At 36.6% G+C, this 20,225-nt stretch overlaps 1 protein-coding gene across 1 annotated transcript in view; it reads left to right on the plus strand.

The window, feature by feature from the left end:
* Nucleotides 1-20,225, plus strand: part of MMS22L (MMS22 like, DNA repair protein) — a 132,890-nt gene that overhangs the window by 83,180 nt on the left and 29,485 nt on the right. Inside the window, exons 15-16 of the mRNA XM_061207346.1 lie at nt 14,470-14,663; nt 19,127-19,277. Of these exons, the coding sequence (XP_061063329.1) occupies nt 14,470-14,663; nt 19,127-19,277 (345 nt within the window). The remainder of the gene's footprint in view (nt 1-14,469; nt 14,664-19,126; nt 19,278-20,225) is intronic.

Here is a 20,225-nt window from a genome sequence, read left to right on the forward strand (position 1 = left end):
AATCATGACAGCTGTGCTCTTCATGTACAGATCAGAAACACCCTTCGCCATCTTTAAAGGTGTCTAAATCTCGGGCAGGTGGATGGAGAGGTTGCCAACTAAATAACTTTCCCTTCGTGCACAGCGGTAGCTACTGGAAAAGCCATGAGTATGAAATCTAGGCTAGTTTAAAATTTCTAAGAAGGCCTGAATAGTAAACTAGTATTTAAGATAGGTGGGTGAGCCATGTATTTATGTTCCATCCTGCTTGAGTGATTATTCGGTTGCTACATAACACAGCGATAGATGTGAAAATACCGTCAACTGTATTAAGTGCTAAGTAAAAGACAGAGGTAGATTGTTTAAGAAGAGTTCAGTGGCCTCTCAGTTAACTTTCTCCTAATCGGCAATGAACATGTATCCGCAGCTATGTGTAAGCACAAAAATGTTACTATGGAAACATTTGGAGTCTTTCTAAATGTACTGTGTGATGGAATCAGCTAAGACTGATGTTTATCTTAAACACGTAGCTTGTCCAATATTTAGACCTAATGGACAGATGTGTACCAGTTGAAAATGTAATATTTATCCAATCATTTCTATTCTATCAAGCCTAGCTCTAAAAGCAATAGGTTGTACTAATAAAGTAATAATTTTTTAGTGCATTTGGAGATAAAGGCTATTGGTGATGATTGCTTAAACTCTTTTTGCTCAGTCATCTGAATGGTGCAAATCAAAGCATTTTGTCAGACTGTGAGAAGTTTCACCTAGATATTGCTTCCCACACACGCGGGTCACCATATAAATTACGTTCAGGGTTTTACAGCATAGCTGGTGCTGGAAGTTAACTTGATGCCCAGTGGTAGAACTCATAAAACATTTTCCTGTTAATACAACCAGGCAGAGTTGACATTGTTGATGGTGGGTTCGATCTAATAAACCATTGGTTCTAACAGTGATTTTTACTGTGTTTCAGAGGTGATGATGATACAAGTTTAGTGATGCAACAGTTCTTCCTGAATGACAGAAAATTAGCTCTAATATCTGTATTACCAAATGCTGAGAACAGTAGGAGTGGGGGGTGATTGGAGCCTAATGTAACCTCATGTTCTGAAAGATGATGAATTACAGGAACACACTCTTTAACTCGATGTATACCTTCTTCACAAAGAAAAATACTGATTTTTCTCAAAAGAATGTGTTCTATGTCATCTGCTGGAAATTGGGAAATAACCTTGTTACTAGAATATGTAGGCTGTGCCCTCCTTTCAGAATCTTTTACACAGGTGTTTTTAGGCTGATTATCATTTCTGAAAGGAAAGCAGTTTTACATTTGGCTACCTTTTTGTTTCTGTGTTCTCTAAAGTTACTTTCCTATAAAGACATTAAGCTTTATCAAATGTTTCTTAATTAAGAACCACAGTAACAAAAATCTAAACATTTTTCTCCCATAAGAGTAAACTTCAGGGGTTAATTTTCTTCTGGGGGTTAAAAACAATGGGGACTATTTTAAAGTTTATTTTGAAATATTTCTTCTTTGGTCATAAAACTTCATCTTTTCTTGTTTGAAGTAAATAACTATTTCCAGTTAAAATTCACAGGATGCTAACAAAGCCCTACTATTTTATCACTGGAAGCAAGGGTCTTTCCAATTCTTCCTTTTTTGGTGCTGTATCTGCTGTTTTAGCCCTGTTGCACATTCATACACAGTTGGTGATCTTCCTGTAGTTTGGTTCCATTTTATGAGATATCACAGGTCTTTTACTCACCTCTTTAACATTGCTTACCCCAGTTTATGCATAATTTTTTACATCAGGAGATGAGCTTTTTTGATGTGCAGATAAATATTTTCAATGGTGCTACACAGATGAAACCTGTCATGTACAAATAGCAATGTATCAAGCCCTAAGCATGCAGACCAGATAAATCAGCTCATATGCTGAAGCCTTGCAAAAGGAAATTAGTGATAAAACAAAAGCCTTTGAGGCTCTCAACCCTAGTGATGGAGCTTCATAATAACCCCCGCAGATCATTGACTCAAGGAGTAATCTTTTAGGAAAACTCTTTCCCCCTCTATCTTTTCCTTCCTTTTAAAGAGCTATAGTAAACATGGCAAATGGCCTCTCTGGAAAGAAATGCATGTGTAACTAAGGTATCTGTAATAACTACCAATTAAAATTAAGAAATTTATGGACTGTTAAATACAGGTTTGTTCCAAAGAAGTTCATACATTTATTTATTTTGATGATTGATCTTATACATTGACTAGTAACAGCTTTTTCTGTATAGAATTCAGATTAAGCTTTCCCTTTAAGTTAGTGTATTTGGTACACAGGTTACACCTGGGTTGTTGAGGACAGGAGAGGCACAGAGTGAGGAAATGAAAAGGAGGGAGAAGAGGAGTTGGGGTTGGAAATCTAGAGGAAGCATTTAGTGGGAATGGAAAAGAGAATATCTAATTAGTGGGTTTCATTCATTTGAGGCAAACCCTTTGGAGAGTCTCGTGAAAGCTGTAGTCTCTCTCGTCATAAAAATAAATACGTATACACAAAACACTAGACATAATTTCAAGGGGTTTACAGACTTCTAAAGCCCCAGGTTTTTCATTATATTAAAATAGTGACTAAGCTACTATTTCTATTAAGGGTTTGGTTGTATTTTTGATAAAGAATATTCTTTCTTAAACATCCCTATGTACTTTTTAACTATTTTGCTTGACTGAGTTTTGAAACCTGAAAATGTAGTCACTAGTGGAGCTGATGATGAGTTTTTTTAGATCCATTATCACAATTGGCAATGGTCGGTAGTGTCTTGTTTTGTAATTTACTATATTTCTTGAGTGTAAGAGAAATATTGAAGATGCAGAATGCCTAAGAGGTTTTAGAAAAATTATTATCAAGGGACACTACTTTTCCCATTGCATTAGTTATTGTAATTATACATTGGAACAATCTGTTGACATAGAATTGGATTTGATTTAATTGGAAGAGAAAAAAAGACTGGACATCTTCAGTATTTATTGATATACCTAGTCCATTAAGATAAATTATAGAGCAAATTTCACTGTGACAGGAACATTTGGGTTAATGTAGTTAAGAATCAGTCAACATTGCCATTTGACCCTTTCTTTTTAGGAATTTATTACCACCAATTAGGAAAAGCTACTCACAAATGGAATTTAGCCCTAGCTTACTTGTGGAATATTTGACCCCCAAAATGTTTGGGTCTTTACCTTTAATAAAATGATCCTGAATTCTTTTGAACCAACGTACATTCTCCCACATTGCAGCTAAACACATTTAGTAAGATGTGGTGTAATAATTGCAGCCGTAGGTAGAGGGTACAGCTGACTGTATACTGTTGTTTTCAGAAAAGGCTACTGGGATGGTGAGAATTAAGCTAGTTTTTGAAGGGTGGCTTTATTAATTAGTTTTAAAAGATGAACTTCATAGGTTCACAAACATACTACCCTATATCTAGGGAAATTTAAAATGAAACTCGCTTTAAAAAGCTGTCAATTATTAGTGAAATGGGAAAGCAACAGAACTGAATAAAATTTATTGAGAGTAAATATGATAGTATCCATAGAGTGTCTCAGTACATGCTTGCTGTAGGTGTTCTGTGCTGGATAGTTAGGAAACTAAAGTAGTTTTTCCTCAAATGATCCTTATCTTTGCAATTCATTTGTCCTAAAACAAGTCTGGAATTTCTGAGAGTGTTGCAGATGGTCCCTAGGAGGCTTGAAACATAGCTATTTCATCTTAAGTTTGCCTTTGCACCATTGCAGATACCACCCCTTGTTTATACTTTTAGTGAAATAAAGTATTTGTTCCTCCTCCTCACGTGTGAATTCCTAGAGTCAGGTCTGTATCTTTTTCATCTTTGAATTCCTACTTTCTACCATAGTACTTAGTATATAGTTGGTACCTGTTCTTTAGAGCATAATAAACCATGCCAAAACATAGTGGCATAAAACACCCCCAAAACAACTTTTTTACTATGCTCATAGATTCTGTAGGTCAAGAATATGGAAAGCCAGGGATAGCTCTTCACTGCTCCCCTGTGTCTGGGGCTCTTCTGTATGGGGTAACTCAAAAAGCTGGAGACTGTACCAGCTGAAGCTAGACGATCCGGTTCCTAGATGACTTCTTCACTAACGTGTCTAGCATCTGAGCTAGAATAGCTGAAGCACAGGCTTAGCTGGTTCTGTTGACTCGAGTACTACCTATGGCCTCTCCAGAGAGTGTTCTCAGAGTAATTGTACTTTATTACATAGCATTTCAGGGCGCTAAGACTGAGTTTTCCTAGCAAATAAAGAAGAAGCTTTGTGGCCTCTTACTGTCAAGCCTTGGAGTCACTTAGGGTCACGTCCACTGCACTCTGTTGGTCAGAGTAGTCACAGATCTCCCAGATGCAAGGAGTGCCAAAGAATTTGTGGCCATGTTTTGAAACTACCACAGTGTTCACTGAATGGTGGAAGAGCCAGAGTGAGTGAGTGAACGAGTGAGAGAGAGAGAGGGAAAAATAAGAGGAGGAAGAAGATTACAAATTGAGGTGTGTTTAGTATCACCAGTAATTATTGGCTCTCATGTTGCTAAGTTTGATTGTTGATCTGTGTTCCATAATGAAGGCATTTTCCATAAATATTCTGTTCACATTATTACCTATACAGACATACCTCATAGACATTGTGGGTTTGGTTCCAGACCACCACAATAAAGTGGATATAGAAATAAAGTGAGTCACGTGAATTTTTTGGTTTTTCAGTGCAACTAAAAGTTACGTTTATACTATACTGTAGTCTATTGTGTGCAATAATAGCATTATGTCTTAAAAATAACGTACATACCTTTATTAAAAAAATACTTTATTGCTAAAGATGCTAACCATCATCTGACAATGCAGTTGCAACAAACTTTCAGTTTGTAAAATAACCGCAGTATCTGCAAAGTGCAATAAGTGAGGTATGCCATTATTGCAAATAAATATATTCTGATTTCCTCCTTCAGCCACCAATTCGTAAGGTTCCCCTCCTCCTTTTTCTCGTATGAGAATTCTATACATAACATTTTAGATAAGATCTAATGCATGTATGCTTGCTCAATTATACATATCTACTTACAGTTAAAGAGGAAGAGAACCATATTTGAAATCCCAAAAGACCAGTATAACTTTATTTTAAAAATTTTTTTAACATCTTTATTGGAGTATAATTGCTTTACAATGGTGTGTTAGTTTCTGCTTTATAACAAAGTGAATCAGCTATACATATACATATATCTCCATATCTCCTCCCTCTTGCGTCTCCCTACCATCCTCCCTAAAGACCAGTATTACTTTAGATAGTTTATCAAAGATGTGTACATTTTATTGTGAGACTTCTTACAGAGAGGATCTTACCTCTGAGTGCCTCTATCATAAAGGACAAAGATCCTGGATCATAACTCATGATCTTACCCACCCAGTATTCTGGTAGCCGTCTAACTTGGAAACTGCCTTACTTTATATTGAGCCCATATTCTCTCCCTGTCTTACTTTCATCTATTACCTTGTACCCACATACTTGCTATTAAATTTGGAGGATGAGTTCCTGGAAATAAAGGCCCTAACTGAATATAAGCAGTACAGGGTTATTCTAGCATTAGCCCTCTGGAAATGAGTTGTCATGGTCAGGTGATGATTGCTCTCTTGTTCTTTTAGAAACCCCTAAGACATGACATCCATCTGCCTATAGTTTCTCACAGTTTTAATGTCAAAGGACTTCAACCAAGCCTTAATGTGGTCTTTACCCTCAACCATTTCCTTGAAGGCATCTTGAGGTGCTGTAAAACTTCAGTCTTAATATCCAGCATGATACTGTTTCTTTGAGTCTTCGTGCTAAGTTTAGGACTATTACTTGTTGATCATTGGCTAAACTGTTCCCCCAAACACAGAATAAATGGCAGAAACAGACCATTAAAAAAAAATAAATAAATTCAACTTAAGATAGTGCAGTAAGTAGTGCACACATTTGCTAAGAGCATTTGCACTACATTGTGCTAATAATGTGAATGGTTATAGGTCGGGTTCAATTTTATTAAATTAGAGCATAAGATAGCATTGAAACATCGGCAGAAAACATAAAAAGGTTGTTGTGATGAATGGCTATTTGTACAGTTAACCAGTGAACGACGTGGGTTTGAACTGTCCAGATCCATTTAGATGTGGATATTTTTCAATAATAAATACTACAGTACTACAGTCCATGATTGGTTGAATCCTTGGATGTGGAGGAACTGCAGATTTGGAGGACCAACTATAAATTATACGCAGATAAACCCCAGTATTTTTCAAGAATTAACTGTATAGTTTTTTAATGAAAATATTTCAAAGACAAATAAATAGTATTGTAACATTGCCCTGTGCAGTTACACAGGGTGTTTAAATGTATGTATGTCTAAGGTAGTGCTTATAAGCTCCAGGTTATATTGGGAACATTTATGGGAAGATATGCGTTGGGTATGTAGGTTGCTTTTGTCTCTCAATTCTCTCTGCCTTAAAGAATTGTTTACTTGTAGCTCTAACTTTTTAGATGGCATGGCCCTCCATGGCTTGGTCTCCATCAGTACTCTAGTTTCATTTTCCATCATTCTGCCCCTTGACCTTTCATCTTCTGGTAATACTAAATTGTTTATGAATGTTGTAAATTGTTTGTGAGTCCCCTCATATACCATGCAATTTCATGTCACTGTGCTTTACTCATGTTACTACAACTTCCTGAAACTTTTTGTATTATTTTTCAGTTAACTAAAACTTCAGTTAACTAACTTTCATAATCTGATAATGGTGTGTTTACTCTATGAAGCCCTCATCAAACCCCTAGTTGGACCAAATGTTCCCTTTGTGTACATTATAATACTCTGTAGATACCTCTGTCTCCTCACTTTATTGTACGTTCTTTGAGAGCAAGGACCATATTTGATAGCATCTAATACAGTACCTCATGTAATTAATAGACATTAAAATGAGCTGAGCTACTGGACACAGTGATTCCTTAGTCTGAATGTACTCTTGGACTCTAGGTCTAGATTTCCAAAAACTTTTGGGATTTTGTTACTTAAATTTTCTGTTTTCAAATCAAAATATACTCTTCTTGTGTAGTAATTAACTGTCCCTCCTAACTTCGTTTCCCTCTCCCAAAACTTAGCAATAACATAGATTGCTCCTTCCTCTCCTTCACAAAATGCCAAATAATTACCGTTAGCTTTCTTTTTTCTTCGTAAAGTAGCTCAAATTGCACATTAACGCATACCTAGATGTTTATAGAAGCTTCATAATCGGTCTCTCCTGTCTCTAGTCAGTTTTTATTCTAACCCATTGTGTTTGCCATTACCAGATTAATCTTTCCCAAAACACTGTTTTCATTATATCACTCCTCAGTTCAAAATCCTTCAGTGGTTCTTTACTACCTTCAGAATGAGGTCTAGATTTTTTTTTTTTTTTAATAGCAGGCTGTACCTTAATTATTTCTGTACCTCTGGCATTCCATACAGTGACTGGCATTGAGTAACTTCCTGTGAAGTGAATGAGGAGAATATGTGACCGAACAAATACGGCCCTATTTTCTATTCTAAAATTTTTTGCCTTCTAATGCTATTATAAAAATTCTCCATTATAGTCAGAGTGGTTACATTTTTTTTCCGTCCCCAAACACCTTGCTTTTTCATTTGTTCCTTTTAAGATGTAAATTATGTTACTCTTCTGCTTTTGTGGCTTGTTATCCACTTTGATTTTATCTAAAGTTCTTATCATGGCTTACAAGACCCTGCATGATCTGGAACCCAGCTACCTCTTTGAATTCATCTGCTATTCCTTCTATCACCCTTTGTGCTTCAACCAACTGGCCTCCTAATTGTTGTTCTTGAGCCCATGAAACCATCAGCCTAGGCACCTATGCACTGCTGTTTCTTCTCCTTGGAATCCTCTCCCCACCTATATCCATGTGGTTCTCCCCCTTACTCATTTAAGCCTTTGCTCATATGTCACCTTATGAGAAGGTGTTTCCTGATCATCCTAGTTGAAATATTAGCCCTCATTACTCATTATCCCTGTACCTTGATTTCTTTTTATCCATAAAGTTCACTACAACCTGAGGTGTTCCACATCTGTGTTTGTTTAATTATCTGTCTCTTTTTAAAATATAAGCTCCAGAAGGGCAGAGGCTTTGTTGTGTTAACTTTGTATCCCTACTGCTTAGAACATGTCTAATATGTGTTGTATTAGAGAGTAAATGTATGGAATTTATATGCCTTTGTGCTTTTAATTTCCTCTTTTTCACCTTTTTTGTCCTTAACCTGTCCTCTGAGAATCATTTCCATGCCCATTTGATTCTGCTGCACTCAATGATCTTTATTTTCTAATTTAGTATAAACCTGTACTTAGTTTTACACTTAAGCCTACAGAGTAGAGGAATGATTATCAACCTCCTCTAGTACAGAATTACAAATAGTCTTGCTACTCAGTGTGGTTCATGGGCTACTTGTTGCATGACCATTTCCTCATCTGTTGCAAGAATCAAATAGGACATATTCAATAAATGGAGTATCTATTACTGTTAACCAGAAAATCAAAGACTGTTAATTGAGAATAGTGTGTCAACCCTATTCTGTGTGTTTGACTTTAATTAACTAATTTAATCCTATAGGTATTATTATTGTTCCCACTTTGTAGACAAGAAAAGCCAGGAAGGTAACTGCTTGAAGTGTGGTCCATGGGCTTGCAAAATCGGCCTACTAGAGATGTAGATTCTCAGGCCCCTCCCCAGACCCACTGAGTGAGAATTTTTTTTTTTTAAGTAATATGCTTAGGCCCCAAACTTGAAGATGCAGTAGGATCTTCAGTGAGGCCAGAACTTTAGTATTTCTAGAAAGCTCTACAGATGATTTTGATGATAGTCAAGATTGATAACTACTGAAGTAGATCCTTGTTATTAGTGTACCATAAAATGCAGTGAAACATCACTGAAACACTTAAGTCATTTGAGACCCATAATCATCTACAAATATAAGACTAATACAATTATAAGGGTAATTCCTAAAAACAATCACTTTTTATTGATATATTTTCATGCTATACACTATTTTGGGGATGGGGCAAACTACCTTACCTTAAGTACTTCATCAGTGTTATTCTATAAAACCATAAGGCGGTATTGATATAAGCATGCTTGGTTTGCTAGGCTCAACACTGGATTCCTGATTTATTCTCTTTCCTCAGTCTTAAAAATTAACTCAATTGTGGACCACAGGAAAATTTTTAATGATTATATGTCCTTGACCTTTAGAATCCCTGTAGAATAGTCTACACTCCCCAAAAGTGTTAAACTTTGAATGTGTGTGCATCTGGTGTGCCACCAGGATTGGATGTTATACTACTTTGTAACTGCCTCTTTTAGGAACTTAGCATATGAATGAATGAATGAATGAATGAATATAGCAGTATAACATTTAAGACATGTATTACTTATTTGGGTAGTAAAATGGTATTTGAGGTAGCTGTAGCAGAGTTGCATGGTAGCTTGACTACCTGGCTTCAAAGTTTGGCTCTGCTGCTTACTAACAGTATGACCCAATCAAATGATTTATCCTTTCTGTATTTAGGTTTCTTGTCTACAAAATGGGGGAAATAATAGTATGTACAGGATTAAATTAGTTAATAAAGGTCAAAACCTTAGAATTGGGCAGGTGCATGTATTCTCAATAAACAGTCTTTGATTCTCTGGCCATAATAATAATTATTCCATTTATTGAATATGTCTTATTAAGAATTCTTACAGCAGTTGAGGAAATGGCCATGCAACTAGTAGTTGAGAGAGTAGGATTTATACTCTGGTGTGTCTGTCTCTAAAGCCCATGTGTTTCTAGTTAATGCTCTACTGCATCTATGAACATGGTTATTAGGAATTAGAATCAGTAGCAATGAGACTAAAGTAAATATTATCTTGCCTTATAGTCTACAAATTGTTTTTACCTAAGTAGTGTGATTTGAAACTTTAGCAGCTCTGTGGAGGATAGTAGGGTATTATTCCCATTTAACAGATGAAAAAACTAAGTCTGTTTTCCAGGGTCACAAGCTGGCTCTCTCCTAGACAAGTTCATTTGGATAATTTTCCTTACCTCTTGAGGAGCCTTTTTAATGCCTTAATGGTGCATTATATGTGACCAGAAGCATCATTGCCAGTACTGGGCTTTTTATTTGTTATAATCCCTCAATAGTCAAAACAGCCAATAAACTCCTTGCCTAGATCTCACCTATTCACTCAGTTGTTACCACCCACTCACCTCCTCGTCCACATACACACAAATGCACTGAGGCGCCATTACAGGGAGGCACTGCTGGGTGTGCCTGAGCGGCTGCTTGCCAGCTTGGTTTCTGATTTATTGCCTCTCCCTGAATACTGGGCATGCACAGAACTGGGGGTCAGAACTTAAACTACTATCATTTCCTAGTGAGGCTTTGCACAATTCTCTGTATGCCTGGAGTCTGTTTTTGTTTTGTTTTGTTTTTATTTTTTGAAGACAGGATTGGGTTGGATGATTTTTAAGATATCTTCCAGCTTTAAAACTTAGGGGTTTTTTTGGTTGTTTTGTTTTCTGGTAATGTCATTACTTTGGTTATGTTATATTCTTTCTGGGTAGTAGAGCAGATTATAGCCCTATTTTATAGATGAAAATAAGAACGACAAGAAGATCCAGAGTACCTAAGGTTTTTTTTTTAGTGAATTTAGCTGAAACTAAGAATGGTAGAGTATCCTGATTCCCATCCAGTTTTCCATTAGTTAGATCAATCAGGCACTTGGAATAATTACTCATAGTGGTTTAGAACAACTTGTTTTAACTTAGAACTTCCCATTATATTTTTTACTAATAAAGATTGAAGGAAGTTGGCAGGTTTTGCAGTAGAACTAAAAGGAATTCAGTTGTTAATTGTTGTTAATCCCTTGCTTTCTGTTAGCTCTTATCACTCACATTTATTATATTATGCTTTTTCTATGTGGTGCAAGGTCCATCAATAGACGACTTTTCTTTAAATTTTGAGGCGTAATATGTTAGAAATATTACATATGCAGCTATGACTACCAGGAAAACGATGTATAGTATGTCATACCTTGTTCTATAGTTATCAGTTACAGGAGAAGCAAGAGCATACAAAGATGAGAAGTAAAACCTAGATGTAGTAGTCTAATGAGTGTTCCCAGAAGCCTGCCCAGGTTAGTAGGGAGGAACAGTGCCTCAGAGACCAGGCTGGCAGATAGCAGCAGTCAGATGCTGCAGGTTTCAGTGCCTCTGATGTGATAGATGCCTCAGTACATTTGTGTGTCTGTGTGAGGGTGGGAAGGTTGGGGGCAAGATGGATAAGTGAATATGTGAAATCACAACAAGAAGTAACATGAAGATAAAAACAGGAAAACAAATCCTGGAAAGTGGGGCACAAGAGCAGTTGGCTACAGGAATCAGGAAAGTGCTTGAACTTAATGAGGTAAGCCAAAAGAGGCAGGATACCAGAGCTAAAATAGAAGCGTATGAAAACCTGGATAACTAGGTATGTAAAAGTTTGGGTGTCTCCATAGTATAGCAATAGGTTCCTAAACACTTTTTTTTTTTTTTTTAATTTGGCTTCATCATGTCTTAGTTGCAGCACACGGGATCTTCATTGCAGCATGCAGGATCTTTCGTTGCGGTGCGCAGACTCAGTAGTTGCAGCACATGGGCTCTCTAGTTGTGGCGTGTGGGCTTAGTTGCCCCACAGCGTGTGGGATCTTAGTTCCCTGACCAGAGATCGAATCTGCATCCCTGACATTGGAAAGCGAATTCTTAACCAGTGGACCACCAGGGAAGTCCCCTCCTAACCACTTTTGAGGACATTATTTCATGTGATCTTCACAATAACCCTGTTGGGTGGATGATAAATGATTGTTCCTAATCTTAACTCTTTAGAAAACAAAAATTGGGAGGTTACTTTTTTTTTTTTTCAAGGTCACACAGCTCAGAGTAGCTTTGCTAATAACCAGCAGTTTTACCCAACACAAGTGTTACTTCTGTTGCCTCAGTTTCCTCATTTATAAGATTTGAATAATAATTGTACCTACCACATGGGGTGAGAAACTATGCTTACAAAATACCTAGCATGGTGCTTGGCACATGGTAAATACCAATAAATGCTAGATGTTGCTATTGTTTCTACTATAAGAGCTGCAATTTGAATAACTTGATGTTCAGCAGATTTTATTTTCTGCTATAATGTATTGCATCTTTTAGAACATAAGTGGGCTGGTTATCTGTATTTCCACATATGTGTATTTCCAAAATGATTTTAACCCATGTTAAGTTAGTCTTTTACTCAAAACATTTGCCCCTGCCTCTTCACAAGGCAAAGCTACATGTGGCTTGTCTAGCTTCTTTTCTTAGGCTTACTAAAATTTCTTCAACCCAAGTAGGGAGAGAAGAAAATTGATCAATATTTAAATCGTGTGTGTGTGTGCGCACATGTGCGTGCATCTTAGCATATAAGGGTGTGTGTCTTAGTGTGTAAGGGGAAAGTATGGGCTTCAGAGTCAGATTTTGATTCAGATTATGGGGCCAGCTCTTCTTAGCCATGTGACCTTTGGGCATGTTATTATCATCTTCATCATCTATAAAGAGGATTAAATGATACCCATCTTACAGAATTGTTCTGATTTTTAGTTAAAGAATTTCTGGCATCGTAAAGGATGATCAGAAATAATACCCCTTCCTGGGGAATAGATTTTAGTGAGTAAAGAAATGGCTTAGTTTATTTAGAAATAGTGAGTAAAATCCATCCTACCCAAATGCAGTAAGTTATTTATTATCCTTTGAGACCAATGTACTTTGAAAAAGCTATAGATGGGTTTTACAACTGGTGGTATTATTTTACTTGGACTCCAGTGTCTTGAAATGTACCCATGAACTTTGCTTTGTGGATGTAGGCAGATGAATTAGTTGCCAGATGGATTTTAGTGATTTGATATTCATCTTACTCAAAGCTAAAGGACCTGAAATGATTCTTTAGTCACTAGTTCAAGTTGAAAGCATCTCAGGCAGGTTTTTACACAGAGAGAACATAGCAGATACTTGGTTAGTTTTTATGAGACTTGCTTACTATGATATTCTTTCCCCAGGCATTTGTACACTTGTTTAATTTTCAGTACTTCAAGTAGCATTAAGTAGTATCTCATGATCATCCAAGAATTCCAATGTAGAGAGGCACAGAGTCCTAGTGTTCCATAATTTATACTTAAAATTTTTACTTTTGTGTAGTTATGTGAAAAGTACGAAGATGTGGTCTTGCAACCAGTTTGATCTTTTTGCGGAATTGCTTTAGTTACATGCACTAGTTAGTTCTGTATTTTATATAGTTATTTTGAGTGTCCACTTCCCTTAGATGAACTGATTTAAAACATCAGGAGTGTTGGAATTAATGTAATATTTCCTTCTTTTTTAAAGTACTAGTCGTTTTTCTTAATGGAATACTACCATTATTGAAGGAAGCCTTCTGCCTTAGCTCCACTGGTTGGTTTTCACTGCTTTCTCTTTAATTGAAGAAAGCAAATCTAAGGATGGTATTCATTCATTTGTGTCTACTCTCAATTGAGATGGCAGTAATATAAACAGAAACAGGAATAATATCACAGTTGCCATTTAGTTTTAAATAATATTATTAATTGCTGGGTATATTGCATAAATGCCTTCTATTCCAGATCACTAGAAAAATCTTTTAGTATATACCCCTCTCATGTTTCTTTTAAGGTCTAGAGATGTCTCAATTTTCAATAGGAAAAAAAGGTGAGTAAATGATGAATTGAAACTTGAGGCAGTATTGAATTCATGTTTTATGGATTTATGGAGAATAACTTCTTACTTTTTATTTTTTTCTACTATGTGAAAATGATTATGGATCTTTTTGGACCAATGTACTGATAATAAGGTTGTATGTAGCACAGTTTTATATTTATATACTAGCTCAACACCTGTGTCTGCTCTAAACAAGGAAAGTATTTTAGTTTAAAATATCACACATAAGCCATAAATACTCACTGTCCTCTTGGTACATCATGCCCTAAAGCTCACAGGAGAAATGGTTTAAAATTTTGTTTTTATGTCTAGATTGTAAGTAAAATCACTTGTCATAGTGAGTTGCAAAATGCAAACCTTCATTCTGAAGCTGCGTGTTTCTTATTTGGATCTGACATATTAAAAAGCATATAATTAATGGCTGACATTAGTAATTAACATTAACTTTATGGTGCTTAATATGCCATCATTCATCCATCAAATAACCAGAAATGCATAATGTCTTGGCATAAAGGTTTTAATGATATAAAACAGTTCTTCAGTTTTCATATGGTGTAAGTGTTAAAAGCCCATAATGTATTTAAAGAAAAATTTTTATGAGTGTTTGTTGGGTGTTAGCTGTATTTTTATTTCTTTTTAGGAGTATGCATCAACAATTGTGTCAGGAACTTCAGAGGGAGAATGTGGACCTCATTGTGCAGTCTTCATTATCGGCTAAAGAGCGCCACCTTGCTGCAGTTGCCAGTGCACTATGGAGGCATTTCTTTTCATTTTTGAAGAGTCAGAGAATGTCACAGATAGTGCCTCTCTCACAACTCGCAGATGCAGCTGCAGGTCAGCGTTGTTAATTTGCTAATTAGTTTCTCATTTTGCAGACTCTGTCAGTTTTTTCTTCTGTCTGCTTGGTAACAGACTCTTATTTTATTATGGTGCAATAAATATTTTGTCAACCAGAAGGATGAAAAGAGTTACATATTTTAAAATTAGGAACCTTTGGTTTGTTTATTATTTTCCTCTTAGTAAAGGTAAAAATTAAGTGATCGTTTTCTAAAAACAAAAGATCATTTTTAACCTTAAAAATATTGAATGTACGTGAACTTTTCTTATGCATGCATTATTTGGAAAGTAAAGCAACATTTGATTTCTTCTAGTTCAAGTAGTTTATTTTCAAATTGTATGTTCAGATATCTAGTATAAGATGAAGTTGAATAAAGAGCAATAAAGGATATAGCATGAGTTCCACTTCAACATCAAGCAGATGAGCTCAGAATGACATGGAGTATAGAGAATGTTATTGTTCTGACTTCATTAGATTCTATTTTAGGCTGTAATTTTTACTTAATTTAATTATTAGCCTACGGACATGTCCTTAGGCTTTAAGGGACTCTGAATCAAATGAAATTATAGGCAAGAATTTGAATATATGTGCATATATGCACTTTCCCAAAAAGAAGTCATTATCTTTCTCAAAGGGATATTTTACCCAATGTATGTTAAGAAATACTGGAATAGAGAGAGATCAATATGGTGACTGCATGTATTTAAATGCAATTTATATGAAGGTATTTAATGTATTTAAATATTAACACTTTTGAAAACCTAAGATCTAAACCAAGGTTTATTTTACCCTGGTGTGAATGAGTAAAGCTGAGCTAAAAGCACTACAGAAAAGACTGCATGATATAAATTTTAAAAGACCTTGAATTCTGGTAACACTTCCATAATTAAGACTTTACAATGATACATAGATTGAAGAATTGTGACAGGGCAACAGTTTTCCAACCAGTGTAATGTCTATGAAAATAAATATTGATATTCAGTTTAACCAAAGCAGTCATTACTAGCCGATATGACTTATCTTTCTTCCATTCATCATCCCAACTCCCAGTTAGTTACCAAAAATTATATCATACAAGTTGAGTCAGTACTGTCCTAGGCACTGAAAATAAACAGTATATAGATATAAAGCAAAATATGTGTGGGTTTTGGGTTCGTTTTAAAATAAAGACTTCATAGGAGAGAGAAATTTCCTGCATTAAAAAAAGGTTATTGAATACCCACTTTTATTGCCATTGGGGATATACCAATGGGAAAAAAAAAGGACTGCAGTTCCTTTTTTCATGTATAAGCTCCATGTTTTCATGGAGCTTATAGTCTAGTGGCGGGGAGAGAACATAAATAAATCAGTAGGTAAAATGTGTAATATGTCAGATGGTGATAAGTGCTGTGGAGAAAAATAAAAATATAGAAAAGGATAGGGATAGGGAAAGCTAGAGGCAAGTTATAATTTTAAACAGAATTGTCAGGAAAACCTGTGTGAGTACCATTTGAGCAAAGACATGAAGAAGGTGAGATATGCAGCTATGCAGCTATGAGCTATGCAGAAGTCCAGAGACAAGAGTGTGTCTGGTGTGTTTGAGGAACTACAGGAAGCCGTCAAAGCTCTCGTGGAATAAGAAAAGGAGTAAGAGTGGTCAGAGATGTGGTCAAGCAGTTACGGAGAACTACTTTGTGTTCTGCCTTGTACGTAGCTGTGAAGACTTTTGCTTTTACCCTGAGATTAGAAGCTGTTGGGAAGTCTTGAGCAGAGGAGTGATATGATCCCTCTGCCTGCTGGCTGGAGAATAGACTATCGGGAGGTGGGGAGGCCATGTAGGGAACTATTGTAACAGCTCAGAGGTGGGCACCTTGGGCTACAGTGGTAGCAATAGAAGTGGTGAGAAGTGGTCAGATTTCCAATCTGAAGGTAGAGCTGACAGAATTTTCTAAGTGGGTATGATATGGTAAGCAAAACAGATAAAGGGAGAACCCCTTGTTTGAGATGAGGAAGATCGTGGCAGGAGCAGATTTTGTGAGTGAAGACTAGGATTTTGATTTTGGACATTTTTTTTTTTTAATATGTCCATTAAAATCCAAGTAGGGATGTTGAGTTAGACCCCTGGATAATGAACCTAGGGTTTAGGGAAGAGGTCTAAGCTAGAGATTTAAATTTGGAAACTATGTATGTATAAATAGTCTTTAAAGCTATGAACTGGATGAGACTACTAATAGAGTAAGTACCAGTAAAAAGAGAAGTTTGAGGATAGGGCCCTAGGATATTCCCATGTTGAGATTTGTAGGATAAAGAGGAACCAAGAAAGGAGACTTCAAAGGAATACCAGTGAGGTGAGACGAAAACCAAGAAAGTATAGTGCCCTGGAAACCAAATGACAGAGCTTTTCAAGGAAGGAGCAGTTATCAACACTTCACATGCAGTTAATGGGTCAAATAGGATGAGGCCTGAGAATCGGTCCTTGGATTTAGTAGGATGGAGGTCACTGGTGACCTTCAAGAGCAGTTTTGCTGTAGTGGGTAGAGACAAAGGCCTGATGGAAGATATCCAAGAGAAAATGTGAGAAGAGGAATTGCTGACTGCAAATGTAGTAAATCTTTTTGAATATCACTGTCTAAGAGAAGTAGAAAAATGGGGATGTTAGCTGGAGAGGGAAGTGGGGTCAGAGATTTTTTTCTAATAACATGGGAGAAATTTCAGCATATTTATAATGCTGACAGGAATGTTTAGGAGTGAGGGAAAACTTGATGTGGCAAGAGACTCACTTGTATTTTAATGCCCCAGAGAAATGGGATGCCATAGAGGACTTGGCCTCAGATATCCTGTAGTAGCAGAAGAGAAGGCAGAGTAAGTGGACCCAGGTGGAGGTTGCTGGGTAGATGTGGTGGCTCTCCTCTGATGTTTCTCATTTCTCTGTGAAGTAGTAAGGTCATTAGCTGAAAGTGAAGATGGGGAGGAGATGCTGGCTAATGACGGAGCGAGGAAAGAAGGTATGCAATAATCCCCTAGGAGAGTAAAAGACTGAATGGACTAGAGAAATGTGGTAGAAATGATGGCCAGCTCTAAGAGTCCACTTAAAGTGTGTAGTCATAAACCTGAAGTGAGATCAGTCAGCATGGTTGCTCACCAGCCATTTATACTGGTGTAGGTGCATGTGGGGAGAAGACCAAGGGTGTAATTAAACAGATGGTGTTTTTTTCAGGCAAGTACAAAAAATCAAGTAAGAAGCAAGGGAGTTGATGGTAATATGAAAATCAGTATAATAATGGACCATGTAATCAAGCTGCCTAAAAAGAGGAAGGAAGGGGAAAACTTGTAGGATCAATGAATTGTAGGTCCTGGTGGAATCAAAGGATTGTTGGATTTGGGAACCTAGAGGAGGAGAGTTGGAAAGGTAGTTCGATGCCAGAAAGAGGGGTCTTCAAAGTGGAAATTATGGTGAGATTGTACTTATGGGTAGTGCCAAGGTCTCTGTATCACCATGGGAGTGAATGGCTAAAGTAGAATGGAAGATAGACTCACTGCAGGAGAGGAGTTCAGTGCCAGGAGATTGGAAGAAAAAATCATCAAGGACTATGACAGGAGTGCAGTTAGAAAGGATGATAGTGAGCTAAGATCTTCAAGGGATGAGAAGAGGTGAAGGAGGAAACGGTAGACAAATGCAACAAGGAGAGTTAGTGCTGGTGACTTAATCTGATGACCTAAGTAAGACTCAAAGCCAAAGGGAGGGGGAAGGGAGAATGGTATAGAAGCAGCAATGTGGACCAAGAAGTAAGCTCACCTTATGTGGGTCCAGTGTACGAGAGTGTGGGAGAATAAATAGCCACCATTTGAGAGAGCTGCATAGGAGGCAGTGCTTAAGAAGCAATTTATTGATAAACATGTAGTGATGTAGTGCAAATTAAGTTGGGGAATCCCAGGAAATCACAAAATAAAGTACATTTGTTTATCATGGTGACCTAAGGAATTCTAGTTCCTAGGCTTTGTGAGTTCTGAGGGAAGTAGAGTATCATTGATTGATTGTAGGAGATCACTTTTTACTAGAAGAGAATGTCCGGTGTCCAAGGTGAGGAAGAACTCTGTCTGTGGCAGGTGATGAGTAAATTAACTCAATTGGAGAAGAGTGGATGCTAGAAATAATTTTTGTAATGGGTCTTTTGAATGAGAGAGTCACATAAGCAGAGACATCAGGTGTAGAATTTGCCATTTGAGGGGGCCATTATTGATTCATCATGATGATGCTGAGATAGATTATTCTAGACCCTTTCTTGGAGATCCAGATGATCACCACAGAAATTTCTTCGACAACATGAATTTAGTTCAGTTTTAGCTTTCTGTTGTACATTTCTAAAATGTGACATTTTACTATATTTAGTGCTGATTTTTTTAAAATCATTCTTGATATAATTTTGGGGGGGGGGTGTTAAAAAATTCTCACTGTGAGTTTTTCTCATTTTAAATCCAGATTTTACTTTGCTGGCAATGGACTTGCCCAGCACAGCTCCATCAGATCTTCAGCCTCAGCCAGTTACATCAATGATACAACTTTTTGGTTGGGATGATATCGTCTGGCCCCAAGTTGTAGCCAGATATTTAAGTCATTTCCTACAAAATAGGTAAGTGTTTTTATTTCAGGTATGCACATTAATGTAAGCCCACGATAGATGAGTTCACTAGGAAGGTAAGAATTTTCACAATAAAAACTGATCTTTACTATATATACTCTCACTTGGGCAGTTTGTTGCTTTTCTGTGTATCAGCATTTTGACAGTATTAATAGTAGGAAAGCTTTCTTAAAACAGTGTTGCTGCTGTTTTGTCAAAACGGTTTTTGTAGGACTGCCTTATCCTCATCCTGAAATGACCTTTCTTCACTCACCATTGTGAAAGAAATTATACAATTAATATTGCTGAATCTGTAAGACACTTATATTACTGTAGTTTTAGATTTAATGATAGCTTTCCTCTTCACAGCTAGATGTTTAAAGCTTTGACTTTTGTGTAGTCATGAACAAGAGACTTCCCCACCCTGAACTTTGGTTTCCGTATCTTTAAGTGTCTCCTGCCATATTACATAAGAGATCTGAGGAACCCCAACAGAAAAAATATGCAATAGATAATAGAAATAGTATAGAATAATCAGGACAATTCAAATAAGAATATCAAGATGAGGGAAAATAAAATAAATACACAAACCTAAGAGACCGGTGTAGGTCTGATCCCAGCTGCCAGTCAGTGAAAATGAAGAGAGGTATTCTTCTCAAAAGGAAGTTAATTAAGCAGAGTCATTAATCATTTTCTCACTGGCTTTCAGTTGTAAAGTAAGGGAGTTCACCTTCAATTGGATTACTTTCAGGATCCCTTCCAGCTTAAGAATTCTTTAATAACAACAAACATTTATTTATATTATTTATTAAATACTTTTGCTGAAATTATCTGAAAGGATTTCAGTTTTTAAAATAATATTGTGTGTTAGTCACAGTTGAAGGAACTGAAATGCAAAGATGGTAAGTAACGTTGGGAAGGTTGTGTAAGTAATAAATGACCCAACTGAGTTCTTCTGTT

Source organism: Eubalaena glacialis, chromosome 12 (assembly GCF_028564815.1).
Source record: "Eubalaena glacialis isolate mEubGla1 chromosome 12, mEubGla1.1.hap2.+ XY, whole genome shotgun sequence".
Taxonomy (NCBI): domain Eukaryota; kingdom Metazoa; phylum Chordata; class Mammalia; order Artiodactyla; family Balaenidae; genus Eubalaena; species Eubalaena glacialis.